This window comes from Phyllobates terribilis, unplaced genomic scaffold (assembly GCF_046119375.1).
Source record: "Phyllobates terribilis strain yellow unplaced genomic scaffold, ASM4611937v1 Scaffold_1__5_contigs__length_1240528914, whole genome shotgun sequence".
Classification (NCBI taxonomy): domain Eukaryota; kingdom Metazoa; phylum Chordata; class Amphibia; order Anura; family Dendrobatidae; genus Phyllobates; species Phyllobates terribilis.
Genome location: NW_027362761.1, coordinates 504312813 through 504333398, shown reverse-complemented (window position 1 = coordinate 504333398; position 20586 = coordinate 504312813). Strand labels below are relative to the sequence as shown.

The following is a 20586-nucleotide window of genomic DNA, read 5'->3' as shown; positions in this document are numbered from 1 at the left end:
ACTTGACCCAATCCCGTCCCACCTCATCCCAAACCTTACCACTATCTTCATCCCACCCCTAGCCCACCTCTTCAACCTGTCACTAACAACTGGTGTCTTCCCCTCATGCTTCAAACATGCCTCAATCACACTAATCCTCAAAAAGCCCTCCCTTGACCCATCCTCTCTGTCTAGCTATCGCCCCATATCACTTCTCCCCTATGCCTCAAAACTACTGGAACAACACGTCCATTCTGAGCTGTCCTCCCTCCTCTCCTCCTGCTCCCTCTTCCACTGCCTACAATCTGGTTTCCGACCGCACCATTCTACTGAAACTGCACTGACTAAAGTCACCAACGACCTACTAACCGCCAAATCTAAGCGACACTACTCTGTCCTCCTCCTCCTAGACCTGTCATCTGCCTTCGACACATTGGACCATTCCCTCTTACTACAAAATCTCTCATCTCTCGGCATCACAGACTTGGCCCTATCCTGTATCTCCTCATACCTAACAGACAGGACATTCAGTGTCTCTCACTCACACACCACCTCCTCATCTCGCCCCCTATCTGTCGGTGTCCCCCAAGGTTCAGTTCTAGGACCCCTGCTCTTCTCCATCTACACCTTAGACCTGGGACAGCTCATAGAGTCTCATGGCTTTCATTATCACCTCTATGCTGATGACACACAGATCTACCTCTCTGGACCCGATATCACCTCCTTACTAACCAAAATCCCACAATGTCTATCTGCTATTTCATCCTTCTTCTCTGCTTGATTTCTAAAACTTAACATGGACAAAACAGAATTCATCATCTTTCCGCCATCTCATTCAACCCCCCCCAACTGACCTATCTATCAACGTCAATAGCTGCCCACTCTCCCCAGTCCCTCAGGCTCGCAGCCTTGGGGTAACCCTGGACTCTGAACTCTCCATCAAACCACATATCCAAGCTCTTTCCACTTCCTGCCGACTCCAACTCAAAAATATCTCCCGGATCCGCACATTCCTCAACCATGAATCTGCAAAAACACTAGTGCACGCCCTCATCATCTCTCGCCTTGACTACTGCAACCTCCTGCTCTGTGGCCTCCCTTCCAACACTCTCGCACCCCTCCAATCCATCCTAAACTCTGCTGCCCGACTAATCCACCTGTCCCCCCGCTATTCCCCGGCCTCTCCTCTCTGTCAATCCTTCACTGGCTCCCCATTGCCCAGAGACTCCAGTTCAAAACCCTAACCATGACATACAAAGTCATTCACAACCTGTCTCCTCCATATATCTCTGACCTAGTCTCCCGCTACATACCCGCACGCAACCTCCGATCCTCACAAGATCTCCTTCTCTACTCCCCTCTAATCTCCTCCTCCCACAACCACATACAAGATTTCTCCCGTGCTTCCCCCCTACTCTGGAACTCTCTACCCCAACACATCAGACTCTCGTCGACCGTGGAAACCTTCAAAAAGAGCCTGAAGACCCACCTCTTCTGACAAGCCTACAACCTGCAGTAACCACCGCTGCATGACCAGCTCTACCCTCACCTACTGTATCCTCACCCATCCCTTGTAGACTGTGAGCCCTCACGGGCAGGGTTCTCGCTCCTCCTGTACCAGTCGCCGTCACATTGTGTTCAAGATTATTGTAATTGTTCTTGTATGTATACCCCTTTTTCACATGTAAAGTGCCATGGAATAAATGGCGCTATAATAATAAATAATAATAATAATAATAAAAGGATGACAAAGTCCTTACCACGGGGAACGATTGTCTCTTTTTCCCATTTGCAATGAAAACAAAATTCCTTGAAACATCTTTGCTGCATAACATATGTCTCCTGTAATAGTGTTCCCGATAATGATACATTGGCCGCCATATGTGTTACATTAATCTGTTGGCAGGAAAAGTTAATTTGAATCATTATTCATTCGTGTCATTATATTTATAGTAAACATACATTGCCCTGGATACTTTTATCACGGATCTGTCACAGGACTACAACTTCATTTTATTCATTTTGTCCAGCTCCTGTGCATCTGCTCATGGGGCAAAAGATCAACACCAAAACTGACTAAAAGGTATGTTCATGGGTATAAAGATTTCGGCTGCAGAGGTCACCTCGCCAGTGCCTGCATCTATTTCAACTGGATGTACGTCCGAGGATGCACATTCAGCTGGAATGCATTGTGCTGCAGAGACCCGCCGGGTCCCTGCGCTTCAATACAAGCCAATCAAAGGCCTGTCGCTGACATCGGCATGTCCGTGAGCGGGGGCACATGGCAGTGAAGTCATGCACTACCTGTCACTTGTACACCAAAGGCAGCTGCTGGCTACAGAAAAGGACACTGCACGGCGTTGGAGCAGGGGCAAAGTGAGTATAATTGTTCGTTTTTCTATATGCGTTAAAGAACAGTGGAAGAATGGAGGATGTACAGTATATACCAGGATGGGTCCAGTGTGGGGAACATACAAACCAGGATGGGAGATATACATACCAGGAAGAGGCCCAGGATGGGGGACATATGTATATACCAGAATGGGGGACATAAATTATATACCAGGAAGGGACTCAGGATGGGGGACATATATACCAGGATGGGGAACATTATGCCAGGATGGGGGACATATATACCAGGATGGGTCTAGGATGGGGAACATGCAAACCAGGATGGGAGACATACATACCAGGAAGAGGCCCAGGATGGGGGACATATATACCAGAATGGGGGACATACAGTATATACCAGGAAAGGGCCCAGGATGGGGAACATTATACCAGGATTGGAGACATATATGCCAGGATTGGGGAAATATATACCAGAAAGGGAACCAGGATGGGGGACATATATACCAGGATGCAGTGGCGTACCGCCAATGGTGGCAGGCCACGAGACTGCTGTGGGGCCCGTCAGCCGGGGGGGCCCAATAGCAGTCGCCTGCACCATGTACCCCTGCCCCCTCTGCATCGGGGCCCCCCTCCTGCTGTGCCGCCTCTGCATTGGGGCCCCCCTCCTGCTGCGCCATTACTTATTAATTGTCCTTGTGTGTCGCTCCTGCTGCGTCATTACTATCAGACACAGCCGCACAGCGCACTGCGTGTGGCCATGTCTGAGGAAGTGCCGGCATTTAAGCATCGCTGCCGGAGCAGGAGGAGGGCCTCCAATGCAAAGGCAGCGCAGCAGGAGTGGGCCCCGATGAAGAGGCGGCGCAGCAGGAGGGGGCCTCCGATGCAGGGGCGGCAGAGCAGGAAGGGGGCCCTGATGAAGTGCCGGGATTCTAACACTGGAGGTTCTGCGCCCTGTGGAGATGGAACTCACTGCTGCCCCAATACTGACTGCTGCCCCTGTACTCACTGCTGCCCCGATACTGACTGCTGCCCCGATACCGACTGCTGCCCCAAGGGGGTATGGCCCCCATCAACGAGTGAGCCCCCCTGATGGTCCAGGGCCATGTGTCTGACAGCCAAAGACATGCTGGCGGCCCTACACAGTCACATGCCTGATTTTCTGGACAGGACAGAGGCCGGGGGCAGATAAGTGAGGCTTTTCGCCAGATTCCCCAATCCCCATATTAAATATATTTCTAATGTGTCTTGTGTGTATGTCAGTGTGTATGGCTGTGTATATATATTTATGTCTCTTTTACATGTTTTTAAGAATGTGTTCAAATATGTATGTATGCCTGTATGTGTATGTATCTCTGTATGTTTGTGTATGTGCATGTTTGCGTACTGTGTGTGTGTGCGCATGTCTGCGTACTGTGTGTGTGCGCATGTCTGCGTACTGTGTGTGTGCGCATGTCTGCGTACTGTGTATGCGTGCGCATGTCTGCGTACTGTGTGTGTGTGCATGTCTGCGTACTGTGTGTGTGTGTGTTACCCTGGCCTGGATGCCACAAATATAATAAAGCTGTGTCTGAGAGCAAGGCGGAGGTTCTCTGGTCAGGGGAACATTAGCATGCAATACCTCCTGTCTCAGGCCAGTAGGGGGAGCAGGCTGCCCCTATAAAAGCTGGAACTGGGGGCAGGGTTAGGGAGAACTGGACGACCTGTCTCAGCACTGAGAAGTGTCCAGAGCAGAGAGGGACAGTCGTATTGCACCTGTGTTACCCTGGCCTGGATGCCACAAGTGTAATAAAGCTGTGTCTGAGAGCAAGGGGGAGGTTCTCTAGTCAGGGGAACATTAGCATGCAGTACCTCCTGTCTCAGGCCAGTAGGGGGAGCAGACTGCCCCTATAAAAGCTGGTGCTGGGGGCAGGGTTAGGGAGAACTTGAAGGCCTGTCTCAGGACTGAGACGTGTCCCAGAGCAGAGCAGGTACAGACAGTTTTGTATTGCACCTAAGAGGAAGTGTGGCAGGAGGAGAGCCACAAGCCAGAGACAAGAGGCGAAGCAAGCCTGTCTTGGCAGATAAGAGACTGACTTTACCAGACTTTGGTGTCTGAGGCTGGGAGGATTCTACATCCTCCAGCAGAGAACCAGTCCGCAAGGGACTGTATATTCCTTGGCCTAAGAAGCCTGGAGGCCCTGCCACAACAGATGGGACCAGCAAAGCCGTACAAGGCTGGGAGCAGAAAGGAACCCACGTCGCAGGCCATACAGGCGAGAATACACGGAAAGCTCGGAAACGTGGGCTGTTACCCTATAACGAGGAGATAGCCAGAAGGAGCACAGAAAGCACGGTAGGCCTACACCCTCACCCTGACCAGGGCCAATTTCCCCGTTGCTCTCAGACATCCAGGTCCCCTCCTAGCTGGGACTGTTTGTGGGTCAATTTACCTGTTCTAGTAAAGACCCTGGACTGCAACCTGTTGTCTGCGTGCTCCTTGCTCCTCCAGCACTATCAGCACTGGGACTCTCACTACCATCACTCACACCATCCATTATACTGCCCTGGGGCCGCACTCTTCCCGTGGGGAGTCACACTACCCTAGCTGCACACCTCATCAGCCCCAGCGGTCTGCATGCAGCGGCGGTTCCTAATAACCACAATCCACGGGTGGCGTAGTCGGACATTATCAATAGAGCATAGCAGACTACCATTGGTCTGACCACCCTGAGCCACGGAACTGGGTTGCCACTACTACTCCCATCGTTTCCCTACCGCCCGGATCCGAGTGCCCCATGGCCCAGGGGGCGAGTCACACCCTAAGAGGAAGTGTGGCAGAAGGAGAGCCACAAGCCAGAGACAAGAGGCAAAGTGAGCCTGTCTTGGCAGACAAAGAACACAATTTACCAGACTTTGGTGTCTGAGGCTGGGAGGATTCCACATCCCACAGCAGATAACCAGTCCGCAGGGGACTGTATGTTCCTTGGCCTAAGAAACCTGGAGGCTCTGCCACAACAGAAGGGACCAGTAAAACCGTACCAGGCCGGGAGCAGAAAGGAACCCACGTCGCAGGCCATACAGGCGAGAGTACACGGAAAGCTCGGAAACGTGGGCTGTTACCCTATAAGGAGGAGATAGCCAGAAGGAGCACAGAAAGCACGGTAGGCCTACACCCTCACCCTGGCCAGGGCCAATTTCCCAATTGCTCTCAGACATCCAGGTCCCCTCCTAGCTGGGACTGTTTGTGGGTCAGTTTATCTGTTTTAGTAAAGACCCTGGACTGCAACCTGTTGTCTGTGTGCTCCTTGCTCCTCCAGCACTATCAGCACTGGGACTCTCACCACCATCACTCCCACCATCCACTACACTGCTCTGGGGCTGCACTCTTCCCGTGGGGAGTCACACCACCTCAGCTGCATACACCATCAGCCCCAGCGATCTGCCCTGCAGCGGCGGTTCCTAATGACCGCAAATCCACGGGTGGCGTAGTCGGACATTATCAACAGCACTTAGCAGACTACCACTGGCCTGACCACCCTGAGCCACGGAACCGGGTTGCCACTACTACCCCCATCGTTCCCCTACTGCCCGGATCCGAGTGCCCCACGGCCCAGGGGGCGAGTCATGTGCATGTCTGCATACTGTGTGTGTGTGCTTCTGCGTACTGTGTGTGTGTGCATGTGTGCATATGTGAAGGATGAGGGGACAGCCTGGGCCCTGTGTTGTATACCTGTATTTCTTATCTGTGCATCATGAATGTATGTGTTAAAGGGGCCACTGAGACTCTTTCGCCCGGGGCCCACGAAAACCTGGAGCCGGCCCTGGGTGAAAGCAATGATGGAGGAGGGAACTTCATGTGACACTCCCTCTCCCATCATTCCTCCTCTGCGTCTGACGCAGCGGTGTGATGATGCGCCACGCTGTGTCAGACAGTGGAGCTGGCAGCTGCTGAGGTGATGAGAGAGGCGCGCTGCAGAGACTGAAGCAGCCGGGAACGGGGAGCGGTAAGTATGTATTTATTTATTTATTTTAAATCGGTGTGTACTGATAATACTGGAGGACTGGGGCTGCATTTTACCTTATGGTGGGGGGGGTCACATTTTACCCTATGGGGTGCAACATTATACTGCGTACAGGACCATGGGGTGCATTATACTGTGTGGAGGACCATGGGGAGTGTCTTATACTGTTTGGAGGACCATAGCGAGTGTCTTATACTGTGTGAAGGACCATGGCGAGTGTCTTATACTGTGTGGAGGACCATGGGGAGTGCATTATACTGTGTGAAGGACCATGGCGAGTGTCTTATACTGTGTGGAGGACCATGGGGAGTGCATTATACTGTGTGGTGGACCATGGCGAGTGCATTATACTGTGTGGAGGACCATAGCGAGTGTCTTATACTGTGTGGAGGACCATGGCGAGTGCATTATACTGTGCGGAGTACCATGGCGAGTGCATTATTCAGTTGGGGGATTATACTGTGCTGGGGTCACCATACTTTGCCTTGGGAGTTGATGTGAGGTACAGTAGGGTCATTATACTGAGCGTGTGGAGGAATTCACCATTTATAAATATAAAAACAGGTAGGGGGGTGTCCACATTACCAGTAGCACAAAGGTTCTGGAAAAGCAACATGGCTCCCACTAAAGGAAATCTAGCGAAATCTCCCAAATCCAAATGACCTCCTCAATTATGAGCCCTACAATGTGCCTAAACCGCAGTTACCATATACATGTTTGATATTGACGGAGTGAGGAGAGACCACTTAATTTATGGCAAAAGAGAAAAAGAGGGATATCAGTTCACCCACCTAGAAGATTTATGCACGGAGCCAGCAGTGCGACTGGGAGAACGATGAAAAACCAGGGAGATCCAGCTGGGCAAATCTTCTAAAATTATTTAATTTTATTAGATCATGACCTAATAAAATTAAATGATTTTAGAAGATTTTCCCAGCTGGATCTCCCTGGTTTTTCACTTAATTTATAGGTGCATGGCTCCAGAAACACAAGCTGGGCACAATGTATTGGGCACTACAATGTACTTGGCACTACATTGACAGATTTGCAATTTTCACTTTGCAACTCCCACTGCGTGTTTGTTTCTGGAAAACACCTATAGCGTAAATATTGAAACTACACCCATAGATGAATTCCCAGAGGGGTGTAAATTCCAATAAGGGGTCACTTGAGGGGGGGTTCCACTGTTTAGGCACATCAGGGGCTCTGCAAAAGGAGATTGCAAAGTATTCAAGAAAAATCAAATAGCGCTCTTTCCCTCCCGAGCCATGCCGTGTGGCCAAACAGTACTGTACATATTATATAGGATATTGCTACGTTCAGGAGAAATTGTTTAACAGATTCTGGGTCTCTTTTTAGCCATTACTCCTTGTGAAAATAAAAAATCTGGGGGTAAAACAGTATTTTTTGTGATAAAAATGTAATTAGTTCTTCACCACAGAATGGTATAAAATTCTGTGACACACATGTGGTGTCAATATCGTCACTGTATCACTAGATGTATTCACTGAGAGGTGCAGTTTGTAAAATGGAGTTACTTATAGAGGATTCTGCTGTTCTGGCACCTCAGGGGCGCTGCCAATGTGCATTTCAATATGACACCCTTTCCCTTCTGAGCTTTGCACTGTGCCTGAAAAGTAGTTTCCGACCACATATAGGATGTTGGCAAACTTGGGAGAAATTGTGTAACAAATTATGTGGTCCATTTCCTAATAGCCCTTTTGAAAACTAAAAACTTGGGCTAAAACATTTTAGAGGAAAAAATTAAATTTTTCATTTCTGCAGCCCAATGTTACACAATTCTGAGAATCATTTTTGGGTTTAAAATGCTCACTACACCCCTAGACGAATTCCTCAAGATGTGTACTTTCCAAAATAAAGTCACATGTGGGTGGTTTCTGCTGTTTTGGCACCATAGCAGCTCTTCCAATGCAACATGGCCCCTGCAGTCTATTCCTGCCAAATCTGTGCTCGAAAAGTAAAATAGCGCACCTTCCCTTCCGATCCTTGCCATGTGTCCAAACAGTTGTTTTCCCCCACAATAGGGCATTGGCGTACTCCGGAGAAATTGCAGAACAAATTATATGGTTCATTTTCTCCCGTTACCCTTGTGAAAATGAAGAATTTGGTGCTGAAGCAAAATTTTTGTGGGAAAAATGTGATTTTTTATTTTCACGGCTCAACTTAAGAAAATTCTGGGAAGCACCTGCGGGTTCAAGTTCTGACCACAGCTCTAGATAAATTCCTTGAGGGGTGTCATTTCTAAAGTATAATTTTTATAGGGGCTAAGTCCCTTAAATCACTGTACAGCTAGGTTAAATTCATTTTGACGTGACAAACTCCATTAATCATTCTGACCTCAAGAATTATATTGTAAGTTATTTTTTACGGCATAATCACCACTATTAAAACAAAACAATAAAATAAAAAAATTACTTTTTTTCATAATTTCACCCGGCTTTTTCCAGTTTTTCATGAAAAGAATGAATGTCATTTACATTTACAACTTGCCCTCCAAAAAAATGTACCCTCAACCTGTGTAGACGGAAAAATAAGTAGGCAGAAATTTATGGCTCTAGAAAGAAGGGGAGGAAAATGTGAAAGTGGAAAGTGGAAATTCAAGAGGTAGCAAAGTTACGAACGGCTTAAGGAGTTAAACAAAACATCCGAACCTGTTCAAACCAAAAGTATTTTTTTTTAGAATCTCTAGATGTCATGAAATTTATTTTATTGGGACCTGGAAAATGGCAGCTAAATCTCTCCCAGTTCCAGAATTTCGCTGGTTCTTGATGCTCCCAAATAAAAGACAATGACTGTTCCCATCACTTACTATGTGCCACTCAGCCGACGTGATTTCTCGATATCTCACTTGTGCAATCATATTCAGCTGAATTTGTAATAAGTTTCCTGAGTGAACTGCGTGCAGAATGTTGGGAGACTGACAATTCTCTAGAAGAAAAAGATATATAACCAGGCATGCACTGTGCTTCTAATTCTCACATAATAGATAAATGAGCCTCTGCTCACTGATCACAATGACCAAATACCAAACAATTAAAAAAAATGGGTGAGCTGCGAAAATACAAATATATGAGTAATGCCCTAAAGTTGTTGTGTATGTGCCTTTAAGATGCAGCAGAGCTAGCAGCTACCTCATTTTGTTTGCACTATGTTAATATTTCCCCTTGCAGATGATGTATGTGAGTACACAGAAGTACACTGTGTGAGGCCCTCCCTGAGAAATGGGGTTACTCGGAGCCGGGTCAGTGTAGGTGTCTCGGGGTTGCAGTCGTGGCCCGGACCCGGTCCGTGCCCAGGGCGGTCACATAAAAGATTTAATGGGCTTTCAGGGTTGAGTGGTAATTTTCCGACTACGCCACCTACGGTTTCCGGTGATGGACACCAGCGCTGCTTCAGTCCACTGAGGCCGGTGTTACAGACAGCTGAGATGGAACGGCTCCCTGCAGGCGGAGCAGGCCTCAGGGCAGTGTGAGGAAGGATGGTGGGTGCAGTGCCGCCCAGGAAATAACAGGCTGAAGCGGGATGTGAAGTCTTCCAGGGTTTTTACTCACATTAAGATGAACTTTAGCCGCAAAGCTTCCCTCTGCTCCTTGCGGCGTACTGCGGCCACCAGGAAGGGGGGGGTCCAGCACTTTCCAGGTAGATCAGGAGCACCTGTCGAGACCCCTCTGGTGTGTGTGTTCCTCTCCTTGGTGAGTTCTCCCACTAAGTCTTCACTTGACTGTTTGTGTGGTTAGAACTAGGTGTAAGGCCGGGTTCCACTGGTTAAACGCAGGTAGAGAGATACAGGTAGCGTATGCCGCTCCGTCTGTATCCCCCCTGGGATCCACTAAGCCTCCGGGCTTTTCAGACTGAGACGTGAAGTGACAGAGTCAGATATCGGGGGCCGGTCACCCCTCTTGCAGCAGGAGTCCCTCTGACTAGGACAGAATAAGAAATACAGGTGGCATATGCCGCTCCGTCCGTATCCCCCTGGGATCCTTTTGCCTGTGGAGCCTGTCTCCTCTGCTCCCCTCCAGGCCTTCTTAGGTCAGGACCTTGACCGGGCAGAGGCAGTGGATAACTCTGACCCGCTCCTCATCTCAAGGCCAGAGAACGAGGACCGTGTATCTTCAATAGGCTGCAGGTTCTAGCAGAAGGCCACAATCAGCGATGAAGATCACAATCAAAGACCTTGAACCTAAGATGGCTGTAGATTAAATATGAATGGGTAAGTGTACCCTAAAAGTGTGTCCTCCACCCTCACCCACTACATGGTTCCCCTTATCTTTGGTTCCCCCCATCTCCTACATCTCGGGCCGGGGCAGCACCCTGGTGCATTTAGGCCCCCCGTCAGGACAGGAGTGGTGTAGTGTTGAATGGTGAAGTGGTGTCCCAAGAGATGCTCCATCCTTACCTGGAAGAGGAGATACCACACCTCGGGCTGAGGTGCAGTACCCCTGTGGCGACTGAACCCTCAGAGGCGCCACAACAGCTCAAAAAAATAAAGGGAACACTCAAATAACACGTCCTAGATCTGAATGAATGAAATATTCTCATTGAATACTTTGTTCTGTACAAAGTTGAATGTGCTGACAACAAAATCACACAAAAATCATCAATGGAAATCAAATTTATTAACCAATGGAGGCCTGGATTTGGAGTCACCCCCAAAATTAAAGTGGAAAAACACACTACAGGCTGATCCAACTTTGATGTAATGTCCTTAAAACAAGTCAAAATGAGGCTCAGTATTGTGTGTGGCCTCCACGTGCCTGTATGACCTCCCTACAACGCCTGGGCATGCTCCTGATGAGGTTGCGGATGGTCTCCTGTGGGATCTCCTCCCAGACCTGGACTGAAGCATCCGCCAACTCCTGGACAGTCTGTGTTGCAACGTGACGTTGGTGGATGGAGCGAGACATGATGTCCCAGATGTGCTCAATCGGATTCAGGTCTGGGGAACGGGTGGGCCAGTCCATAGCTTCAATGCCTTCATCTTGTAGGATCTGCTGACACACTCCAGCCACATAAGGTCTGGCATTGTCCTGCATTAGGAGGAACCCAGGGCCAAACGCACCAGCATATGCTCTCACAAGGGGTCTGAGGATCTCATCTCGGTACCTAATGGCAGTCAGGCTACCTCTGGTGAGCACATGGAGGGCTGTACGACCAGTCGCTCTTGGATTCCTCAATGACCCTGAGTTTCAACATACGATCCACTTCCTTGGAGATCAATTTTCGTTGGGCCTCAGGAATTCAATAGGGCTTCAAGTTCATGCGCACATGTAGCTCCGTCAGTACCTCGTGTTCGATGACCTTTATGCACCCATGCAATTCCGAGAACAGGTCCCTGTTCTTCTGCAGCAATTCCAGACACTGCTATTTTTGGGCCTTCGACAACGTCTCCGCTATTGCGACTCCTCCAACCTCGCTTTCTGGCTGGCCCAGCAAGCACAAAGGTTTAACAGGCTCTCAGCCTTGCCATTACTTGATGAGATTGACGTGGTAGATCTGGTATGATTTATGTCTTCCTGGTTGATGAATCTTATAGTTCACCAAGTTCACCAAGCTTCTCCACCACCTCAAAGATAGGGACACTAGTGCACAGAAGAAATAACAAATGTGACAGTACAGGAATATCCACAGATGTCACGGTGCAGGGATGATGCACACAGTAATGTCATAGTACATAAATATATACTGTAGTTTATCATCATGTACTTTGCACATGATAATATGTAACATGGAAGTATTATTGCACCCAGTGTCAGCATAAATTTGGCATAATGTAGACAGTGATGTGAAATGGAAGAAATGATCCAGCTCTCCGGATTCTGTGGATAGATAAAATATGAAAACTTGCGCAGCCTGTGCTCCTGGTGTCGGCTGGCTCCGTATCTTTATGTGTCCGGAGGCTCGGGTCACATGGACCTGACGCAATCGGTCACATGACGTGGGTGCCCTCAGCTCCTGGTCCCTCCTGGCTGCGCACGCGCAATCATCCTGACAGACTACATCACATGGTCTAGGACACACATCATAAATACTGGTAGGCAGGTTTGAGTGCCCGCCACTCCTGACAGACATGCTAAGGCACTTCCGGTTTCGGTTTGGACGGCCGGATACACGCTTATTTTGCCGGCGCCTCATTTGATTGGCCACACTTCCTTTTTAATCGTAGTTGGTTCTAAGGAACAACACACCCCTGACGAAGGACGCTCTGTCCGAAACGCGCGTCGGGACTGTGCCACAATCCCTCCTTTTGGACCCAACAATCAGGTACAGTCAATCACTTTGGCTTCCTCCCTTGCTATATTGTATGAGCATCACACAGTTATAATTTACTCCCCTATAACAGCACATCTACATGGGAGGACTGATATAGACCTTAATATATTATAGTTGATTGTGCATGGTGCCTGGTGACATAACTACTTATTTATTTATCTGATGTACTCACTATGTATTATTAATATTATCATTTTTCTGTCACCACGTGCATCATTGGGCACAAAGTACTGCCATCCACGCCACATTTGTTAGATTTGCCTTGACATACCGATTGCAATTGTTGTATACCAGTCTTCTGTGATCCAATTTGATCATGTTTATTGCAATTGTTGTATACCTGTTTTTTGCGTTCCAATTTGATCATGCTTATTGACTACATTGATGTTGTATGTATACTATTGTGATTGCGGACAATCTTGTATCTGTAATACCACTATGACCACTCTGCCAATAAAGGTTTTTTATATATAGCCAATGTTTAATTGATTCTTGGACCTGACATTCGGTGGTTCTCCTCTTTTTGTGTTCTCATCCGAATGGTCTGACATTCATTGTGTCCACACAGTACACAATCTCATTTGTATGGGTTTTCTATATTGACCAATGAGTCTCTATTGAAATTTCCCATTGATGTGGATTTCCTTAAGTGTTATTTATGAAAAAAAAAGAAGTCTAAGAACATGAGCTGTTCAAAACACTCCTGGTAATCTAATATCCCCATGTTTCATCCCTGGGCTCTCTATAATGGATTGTGATTTATCCATTTATTTTTATGGAATTCTCCATTTGTTTTTAAACTGTTTGGAATAAAAGTTTGCATATTTTATCTATCAACAGCATCCGGAGAGATGGATTATTTCTTCCATTTGTCTTGCTGGGCGCATGTAGTAGCGCTAATCACGGACTCCTGGATCCATTGAAGCTGACTGGAAGGTGAGCTGGACTTTTCTTTTTTCCATTGAGATAGTGATGTCACAGAAAAAGAATAATAGTATAGTAGATGTAATGGCTAATAACTGCTGTGATGTCACAGTACAAAGATAATAACAGATAATATTCCCCTATATGTCAGAATGGGGATTACTGCGTTGTAGGTTTCGGGTGTGACAGCTGACGCGCCCCATGGGCCGTGGGGTACTCAGTGCTGGGCCGGTCGGTGCAGGGGATGTCACAGTGGCGGTGACCCGGTCCGTGACCCAGGGCGGTCAATAAAAGGGGATTATAGTTTTTATAGTTTAATGTTCGTGACGCCACCTGTGGTATGCGGCTATATGGAGCCACCGCTGCGGTGCAGATCCTCTGGAGCTGATGGTGACGCAGCAGAGTTGGTTCAGCTCTCCACAGGCAGAGCTTAGCTCCAGGGCAGGAAATGGTGATGTTATAGATGTTGCTGTGCAGTGTAGTGCAGGGGATGGCGCAGATAATGACCAGTCCACAACTTAATGGCAGTTTCCTCTTATCTTACTTGCGGTGGTTAGGCAGACCGGGACACGGGTACTAGCTGGTAGTAGAGGTCCGGGCGGCCTGGAAGCAAGTTGGTAATCCACCTCTCCAGGTGAAGTTGGAGACCTTCCCTTTGCACTAATCTCTTTGGCCCTGCTGCTTATAGCTGTGCTGTGGCCCTCGTCCCTGAGTAAAATGTTTCTGTGCTCACCTGTATGGCAGGCAGCTCGGGCCTTTCTGGAGTGTCACTCCCATGTGGCGGTGCTGGGCCCTATCATGCTGCTGAGCCTCCGGGCGTCTGATGGGGCCAGGAGACCTGCAGTCTCCTGCCCTCTGGTTTCTGCTGCCGGGCCTTCAGTGTCTGGTTCTTCTACGCTCCTCTCTGGGGTGAACTGCCGCGCAGCTCCACTCCCCAGGTCTTTCCTCTTCGCTGTCTTGACTTCAACTCCTCTCACTAACTCTAACTAACCTCACCTCCAGATTCCAGTTGCTAAGGGGAGGAGCTCCCCTTGCTGGTCTGGAGCCAGGAAAGTGTTGCATGCTAGTATACCTGACTAGAGGACCCCTGCTTGCTTCCAGGCATGGCATCACCCCTTGTGAGGGAGGCAATGCCACTGAGGCAACCGGACCCCTGGGGTGCCACACAGCAAACACTGCACCACTGAGGGTCAGATATACCATTGGTGCAGCCTGTGAAAACGAACAGGGGCCCAGGAGATAAGGGGGTCCACTCCACTTCTGAAGCAGGTGGAATTGTGTATTATGATGAGCCATTGAGCTGCAAAGAGCCCATATACTGTTTGTGCACAGGTGCCCCCCTTCCCCCCTTGTCTTCCTTTGTCACCACTTAGTTATGTCCTTGTCTGAAGACTACTGATTTGTTACTATCAGTTGTAACTCTGTACATTTTTAGATTTATTTGGAAGCAATTTTTTGCCAAGGTCTTATAGACTAACCTTCAGGTAAAATTGAGAAATTATTCGTTTTCACACACGGCTCACCAGAAATCTCATATGACACCCATATAGTTGTCACCTGGTCAGTTTCAAGATCTGTCTTCCCGAGGATCATCGAGGTGTCGCTTGTATCAATCACACCACAGTCATCGTACTCAAGCCTTGAAATATGAAAAAGATGTATGAGACAAAGATAAGAATTTACTATCTGTCAGTATCATTTATAAGGACATTTAAAGTAAGGGTCTCACCCCTTTCATATCTTTCATATAGGGCTCAATGTCTGGCTCTCAACAGCTTACTGGGCTATGGAAGCTGCAGTTAGCCAGACATTTCCCTTCTCCTGTAGCGGCCAATGAGTATTTCATAGAGGCTATTGAGATAGGATTTACATTGTGGTTCTGAAGGGAACTCCAGTGGGAATCCATCTCAAGGAAGCACACATTCTCACATACTAATTTCTAATTTGAAAGTGGATTTGCCACCAGACTTCACGATGCGAACTGCATACATTAATAAATAAATATGAGACCTGATGAGGCTAGTGGACTCACTTTGAAAAAAACATGTTGTCGTGACTGTATGATCCTTTTTGAAGAAAAAAAAACAAACAAACACATCTTAGACCTGATGAGGCTGGTGTACTTACTTTGAAAATGCAGTGTTAGAATGGCTGTATTATCCTTTTTTGAAAGTTTTGTTAAAGTGATGATTTTATAAGTTTAGATCTAACTGGATTAATAGGCTGCTTATTCTAATATCTGATGAGAAAATATTACAAAATGAATTGCAAAACTACATTGCAAAAGCATTGAAAATTTTTAAGTCGTAAAAACATTAATAAAACTATATAAATTTAGTATTTCTGTGATAACCTTATTGTGCAGATTAGTGCTAACATGTATTTTTTCCCACTGAGTGAATGTTCTAAAATCCAAACCCAAAAAATAATGGCAGAATTGGTGATTTTTTTCCCATTTCACTCTACAAAAAATGGTAAATGAAATGCTGTTTGCAAAAATACATCTTGCCCTACAGAAACAATGCCTCATAAGGCTATGTCAACCTAAAAATTGCAAAGTTAAAGCTCTTGAAAGTTGAGGGTATAAAAAAACTTACTTTGATAAAAAAAAATTACCTAGTCCTTAAAGTGTTAATATAAAAGTTTATATCAAAGTCTGTCAACTTCTATGCTTTAAAGGAGTGTAGATAGGGGTTTATATAGGTGATAATTGCTAGATCACTGAGGTTCTCACCACTAAGACTCCCACCAATCGCCAGAATGGGGGCCAAGTGTTCCATCCTCTCCCCTTGTTTTTTCCTGGCTCCAAGACCACTGCCAAAAGGATCTAAATGAAGCGTCAGTGCCATTGAGGTTGAATAAAGCAGCATGGCACACGTGTAACTAGACAGTCCATCCAATTCCTCCTGACTTGCAGCCATGGGAGAGCAGGGGACACAAGTTCCCGATCCGGGGGATTGGTTGGAGTGTAAGTGGCCCCCATTTGATTTAACAATTTTTAGCTATCCAGTGGAAAGATAATTATTTTTTTTAGACCAGAATACTCCTTAAAGTTTACAAAGAAATGTCACAATGTTCTAGAACAGTGTTGACTAAATAGTTGCTAGCAAACTACCATTAGACCAAATGGTAGGGACCAGTAGATCTTAATTTTTGACCACCAGGATGTTCTTCTACTGAAAACTGAATTCTCATAGGTTCATGTTTCAGAGCCCGTCACCTTCTTTTCTAATGAAATGCTCATTGCTGAATCATGTCGGGATTTATCAGTCTCCTCCACTAGTGGTTTCACTCCCCGACATGGCACTCCAACAAAGAGGAAGAAGGGAAAGGGTACAATCAGGTATGATAATAATAATAATCTTTATTTTTATATAGCGCCAACATATTCCGCAGCGCTTTACATACATTATCTGAAGGCATGGCTACGGAATAAGTGCAATAAATAACTTATTGTGGCTGCTACTACTGTCATGGGGGCACGGAAGCATCTGAAAAAGTGGCATGAAAAAAAGTTTTGCAGCAGAATCTTCAATGCACCACATTTCACTGTTTTTGAACCCGTAGCAAATCCTCCTCTGTTTTAGAAGGTTCCATTAGCCCAATATTCAATCAACTTACCACACCAGATGTAGCTTGTATCTTGCGGCTCGCAATGATAGAGAAGATTTATGTGGCAGCCAAGAACAATTCACACCTTCTAAATATCCCTTTTCGCTAAAAACGGAGTGACAAAAGATCCCATCGTTCCAGTCGGTATCTACGAGAAGATGTTCTCTTACAACTGTTACACAACATTTATACATTTTATACACGACTGTTGTCAACTTGTGCCTTTCACATGTACAATTGTAATCAAAATTACTCAACCCCCATTGCAAATTAGTTTTATTGGTAAAATGCTCAAACTTTCTGCCATTTGCAACAAAACAATGAAACAAGAACAATGTAAATATAACAAGTGATTTCTCCGTATTCAACTCAAAGTGACAATTTAATGTACTGCAGTTTCCGAATTATTTATACCCTTGATGACAAGCGTCTTTAGTACTTAGTAGAGCCCCTTTGGCTGTTATGACCTGCTGTTAATGTGATGCATAGCCGGACACCAGTTTCTAGTAGCATTCCTGAGGAATCTTAGCCCATTTCTCATGACGCAATGGCCTCCAGTTCTATATACCCTATTGGGACATCTTAGGGGCCACCATGCCCCATTATGAGCCATCGCAGAGAGTGGCTGATGGACTTGAGCCAAATATATATAACTATTATTCTAATACTAGATGCATAGCCTGCTGATGATTCCCTTGTCAAAATCAGCGGTTCGCTGGGGGTCTCAAGGGTAATTCTTAGCTTAAAGAGGCTGTAAGAGGCTGATAAAATAACTTTTATAAGCGTTGTCTTAACTATTTAACCACTGTGTAAGGCTGGATTCACAATCTATGTGTTGCGATCCCAGCACTGTCCGCAATGCATGGACCAGCCATGGGTCTGAGCTCGGACCACGGATCTATGAATTCAGCCTTAGCAGGAGCGTACATGACTTTACTACTACAGGAACGTACCCTGCTTATATTTCGCATTAGCAGATCATTTGACCTAAACAATTTTTACTGTGTTTTCGGCCTCATCCCTTCTTGGTAGGGAGGCAAAAATCATACTCTCATTATTAGAAAGTTATCCTGTAAGTAATTCAGACTCTACCCAAACTTGTACCTACAGATCTGCAGCTTACTGGTCTAATTTACATTTTTTTCTTTTACGATTTTGATTATTATCTTGTTACTATTTATAATATACTTACCCAGACATCATTAATATCTGTATCACCTTATTTCCCAGTGAAGGACCAGCAAAGGAAATAACTGAGCAATTATTACTTTGTTGAAAGTGAGACTGAGAATCTGAAACTTGTGGGTGTTTAGATTTCCATTTCTCACTTCACCTTTAGTAAAATGAAGATTAGAGATTCCACCTTGTACTGAATCTATCAGATCGTGTACACACCGGGATGAGAAGATGAGTGACATTTACTGGGAGGGTTGTGAACTATGATTGGCTCCCTTTACCTTGGAAAAAGGCCATATGTACTAATACAAGGAGGGATAAAGGTTTGCTCCACTACTTTTATATTGATGCACTATCCCAATAATAGATAATCAATATCAGTTTGGTGGGGGTCCAGATGTTAGAAGTTGCAGACTTGAACAACACAGCTTCATCAACTTTGTAGTGGCCCCTGCTAGGTACTGCAGATCCACTGTCTCCTATTCACTTATGTGTAGTGCGTAACAGTGATAATAGCTTATCAGTGGGGGGGAGCTTGGTGTCTGACCTACACCAAACTGATACTTCTGACCTATCTTTGGGATAGGCCATCAATGTAAAAGTAGTGGAGCAACTCTAGAAGTATACTAGTTCCCAGCAAGATACACATAGACCCCAATGCCATGCAATGATGTTGTCGGAGAATGGGGTACCAGTATTTTATGGAGTGTACTTCGAATACATGGCTGATCTGCTGGTGCTTGCATAACTAATAAACTGGTAATCAGGCTACATGTAATAATACTATGCAGACATTCCCCTCATGAATACTAGGCTGTGAATAGTTGTTCATCAATATGTTACATCTGAGCATAGTTGCCAATTGTCCCAGAATTCCCAGGACTCCTTACCCAAAATGGGTGTTTCATGTTGGACCAGGTATGTCGCCATAACCTTCCATTAGGTGTCCTAATTGTTACGAATCGTGTTTCTGTGCTCCCATCTGGTAATGGAGCAGGTCCGGTACTACACTACGCCGGTCGCAAGCGCCACCTAGAAGCGGAGTTACCATGCATGCAGGGAAACTGTCCCAATCTTGTGGAACATCGAGTTCTGGTGTTGTGGGATGTGTGAGGACGCGGAATGCCGTGTTCCTCATTGATTTCTGTGCCCTGGGAAGATGGGACGCCATCTTCCCTGGTTGCCAAGAAACGCAGGACGCTGTTTTGTTTGGCAATAAGCAGTGATGGGATTTTTTCCAACCTGCTGTTGAAGCTAGCAGGGACTGGCTGTCTGAGGATGATTGGGAGGTAAGCAACACCTGATCATTAGGCGGACTATATAATCCTGCTCCCTGCTCAGTCCTTTGCTGTTTATTGCAGTTTCCTATGTGCTTGGTGGTGAGTGGTGTAACATTAGATTTTGCTATGTTAGAGGGGTTTTCTCATTTTCTCTTTTGGCTACACTTCCTGGGGTTCTTGCAGAGGTACTCACCTGGTTCTTGACTAGGCACCAGCAGCGTCACCAGACGCCAGCAGTCCGGCGACAGTGGGCCTGGGAAGGGCTCTGCCAAAGTCCCCCTTCCATTTACTTGGAGCTGGGTGAAGAGTATTCCCTGCCCTCAAGGGCTCGCCCAGCTGCGCAGCTTGTGCCAAGTGCATCTGTGGAAGCACCTATGCTGCTTTGGTACCAGTCTTGCTATGGTCCCTCTGTGAAGCGCATAACACTAATAATACAAAATCTACTACATTTCCACTGGTTGTCTGGTACAGTGCTTTAAGTTCTGACTATCTAACTATGTAGTGTCTTGCCCTATTATGGGTCTACTGGTTTATGTTATGAACTGCTACAAACACTAAGGAAAGAAAGGAAAACTGTCCCTACAATAGGACTAAGCTGATTCCCTATGATGCAGCGGGGGACCTGTTCCTTGTGAACAGACCTGCCTAAGTCCTCGGCTAGTCTGAACGCAGACCTATAGATATAAGGGAGGGGTCCCTACAAGAACTAAGGACTGGGATAAAGTTGGACACCTCCTAGCAGAAATTGTAGCAGAGCAAAGACAAACAAACAAACAGAAGTACTAGTGGTCAAAAGACCAAGCAAACTACAGAGTAAGGTACAAGGCACCTAGCTAGCTTAAGAGTAAATGTAACACTGAAGTCCAGCAAGGCCAGGAGGGCGGAGCTGGATTATATAGGCAAAAAGTCATGTGACCAGCAAAAATAGAAAAAACTAACAGGAGGGTTCTAACAGTACCCCCTCTTCTATG

The 20586-nt window shown here is 46.5% G+C and overlaps 1 protein-coding gene across 1 annotated transcript in view; it reads right to left on the bottom strand.

The window, feature by feature from the left end:
- Window positions 1-20586, bottom strand: part of LOC141267047 (interleukin-31 receptor subunit alpha-like) — a 90461-nt gene that overhangs the window by 59027 nt on the left and 10848 nt on the right. The window contains exons 4-7 of the mRNA XM_073680219.1: window positions 17169-17307; window positions 15026-15186; window positions 9163-9281; window positions 1740-1875 (exon numbers count right to left, since the gene is read on the bottom strand). Coding sequence (XP_073536320.1) covers window positions 1740-1875; window positions 9163-9281; window positions 15026-15186; window positions 17169-17307 — 555 coding nt within the window. The remainder of the gene's footprint in view (window positions 1-1739; window positions 1876-9162; window positions 9282-15025; window positions 15187-17168; window positions 17308-20586) is intronic.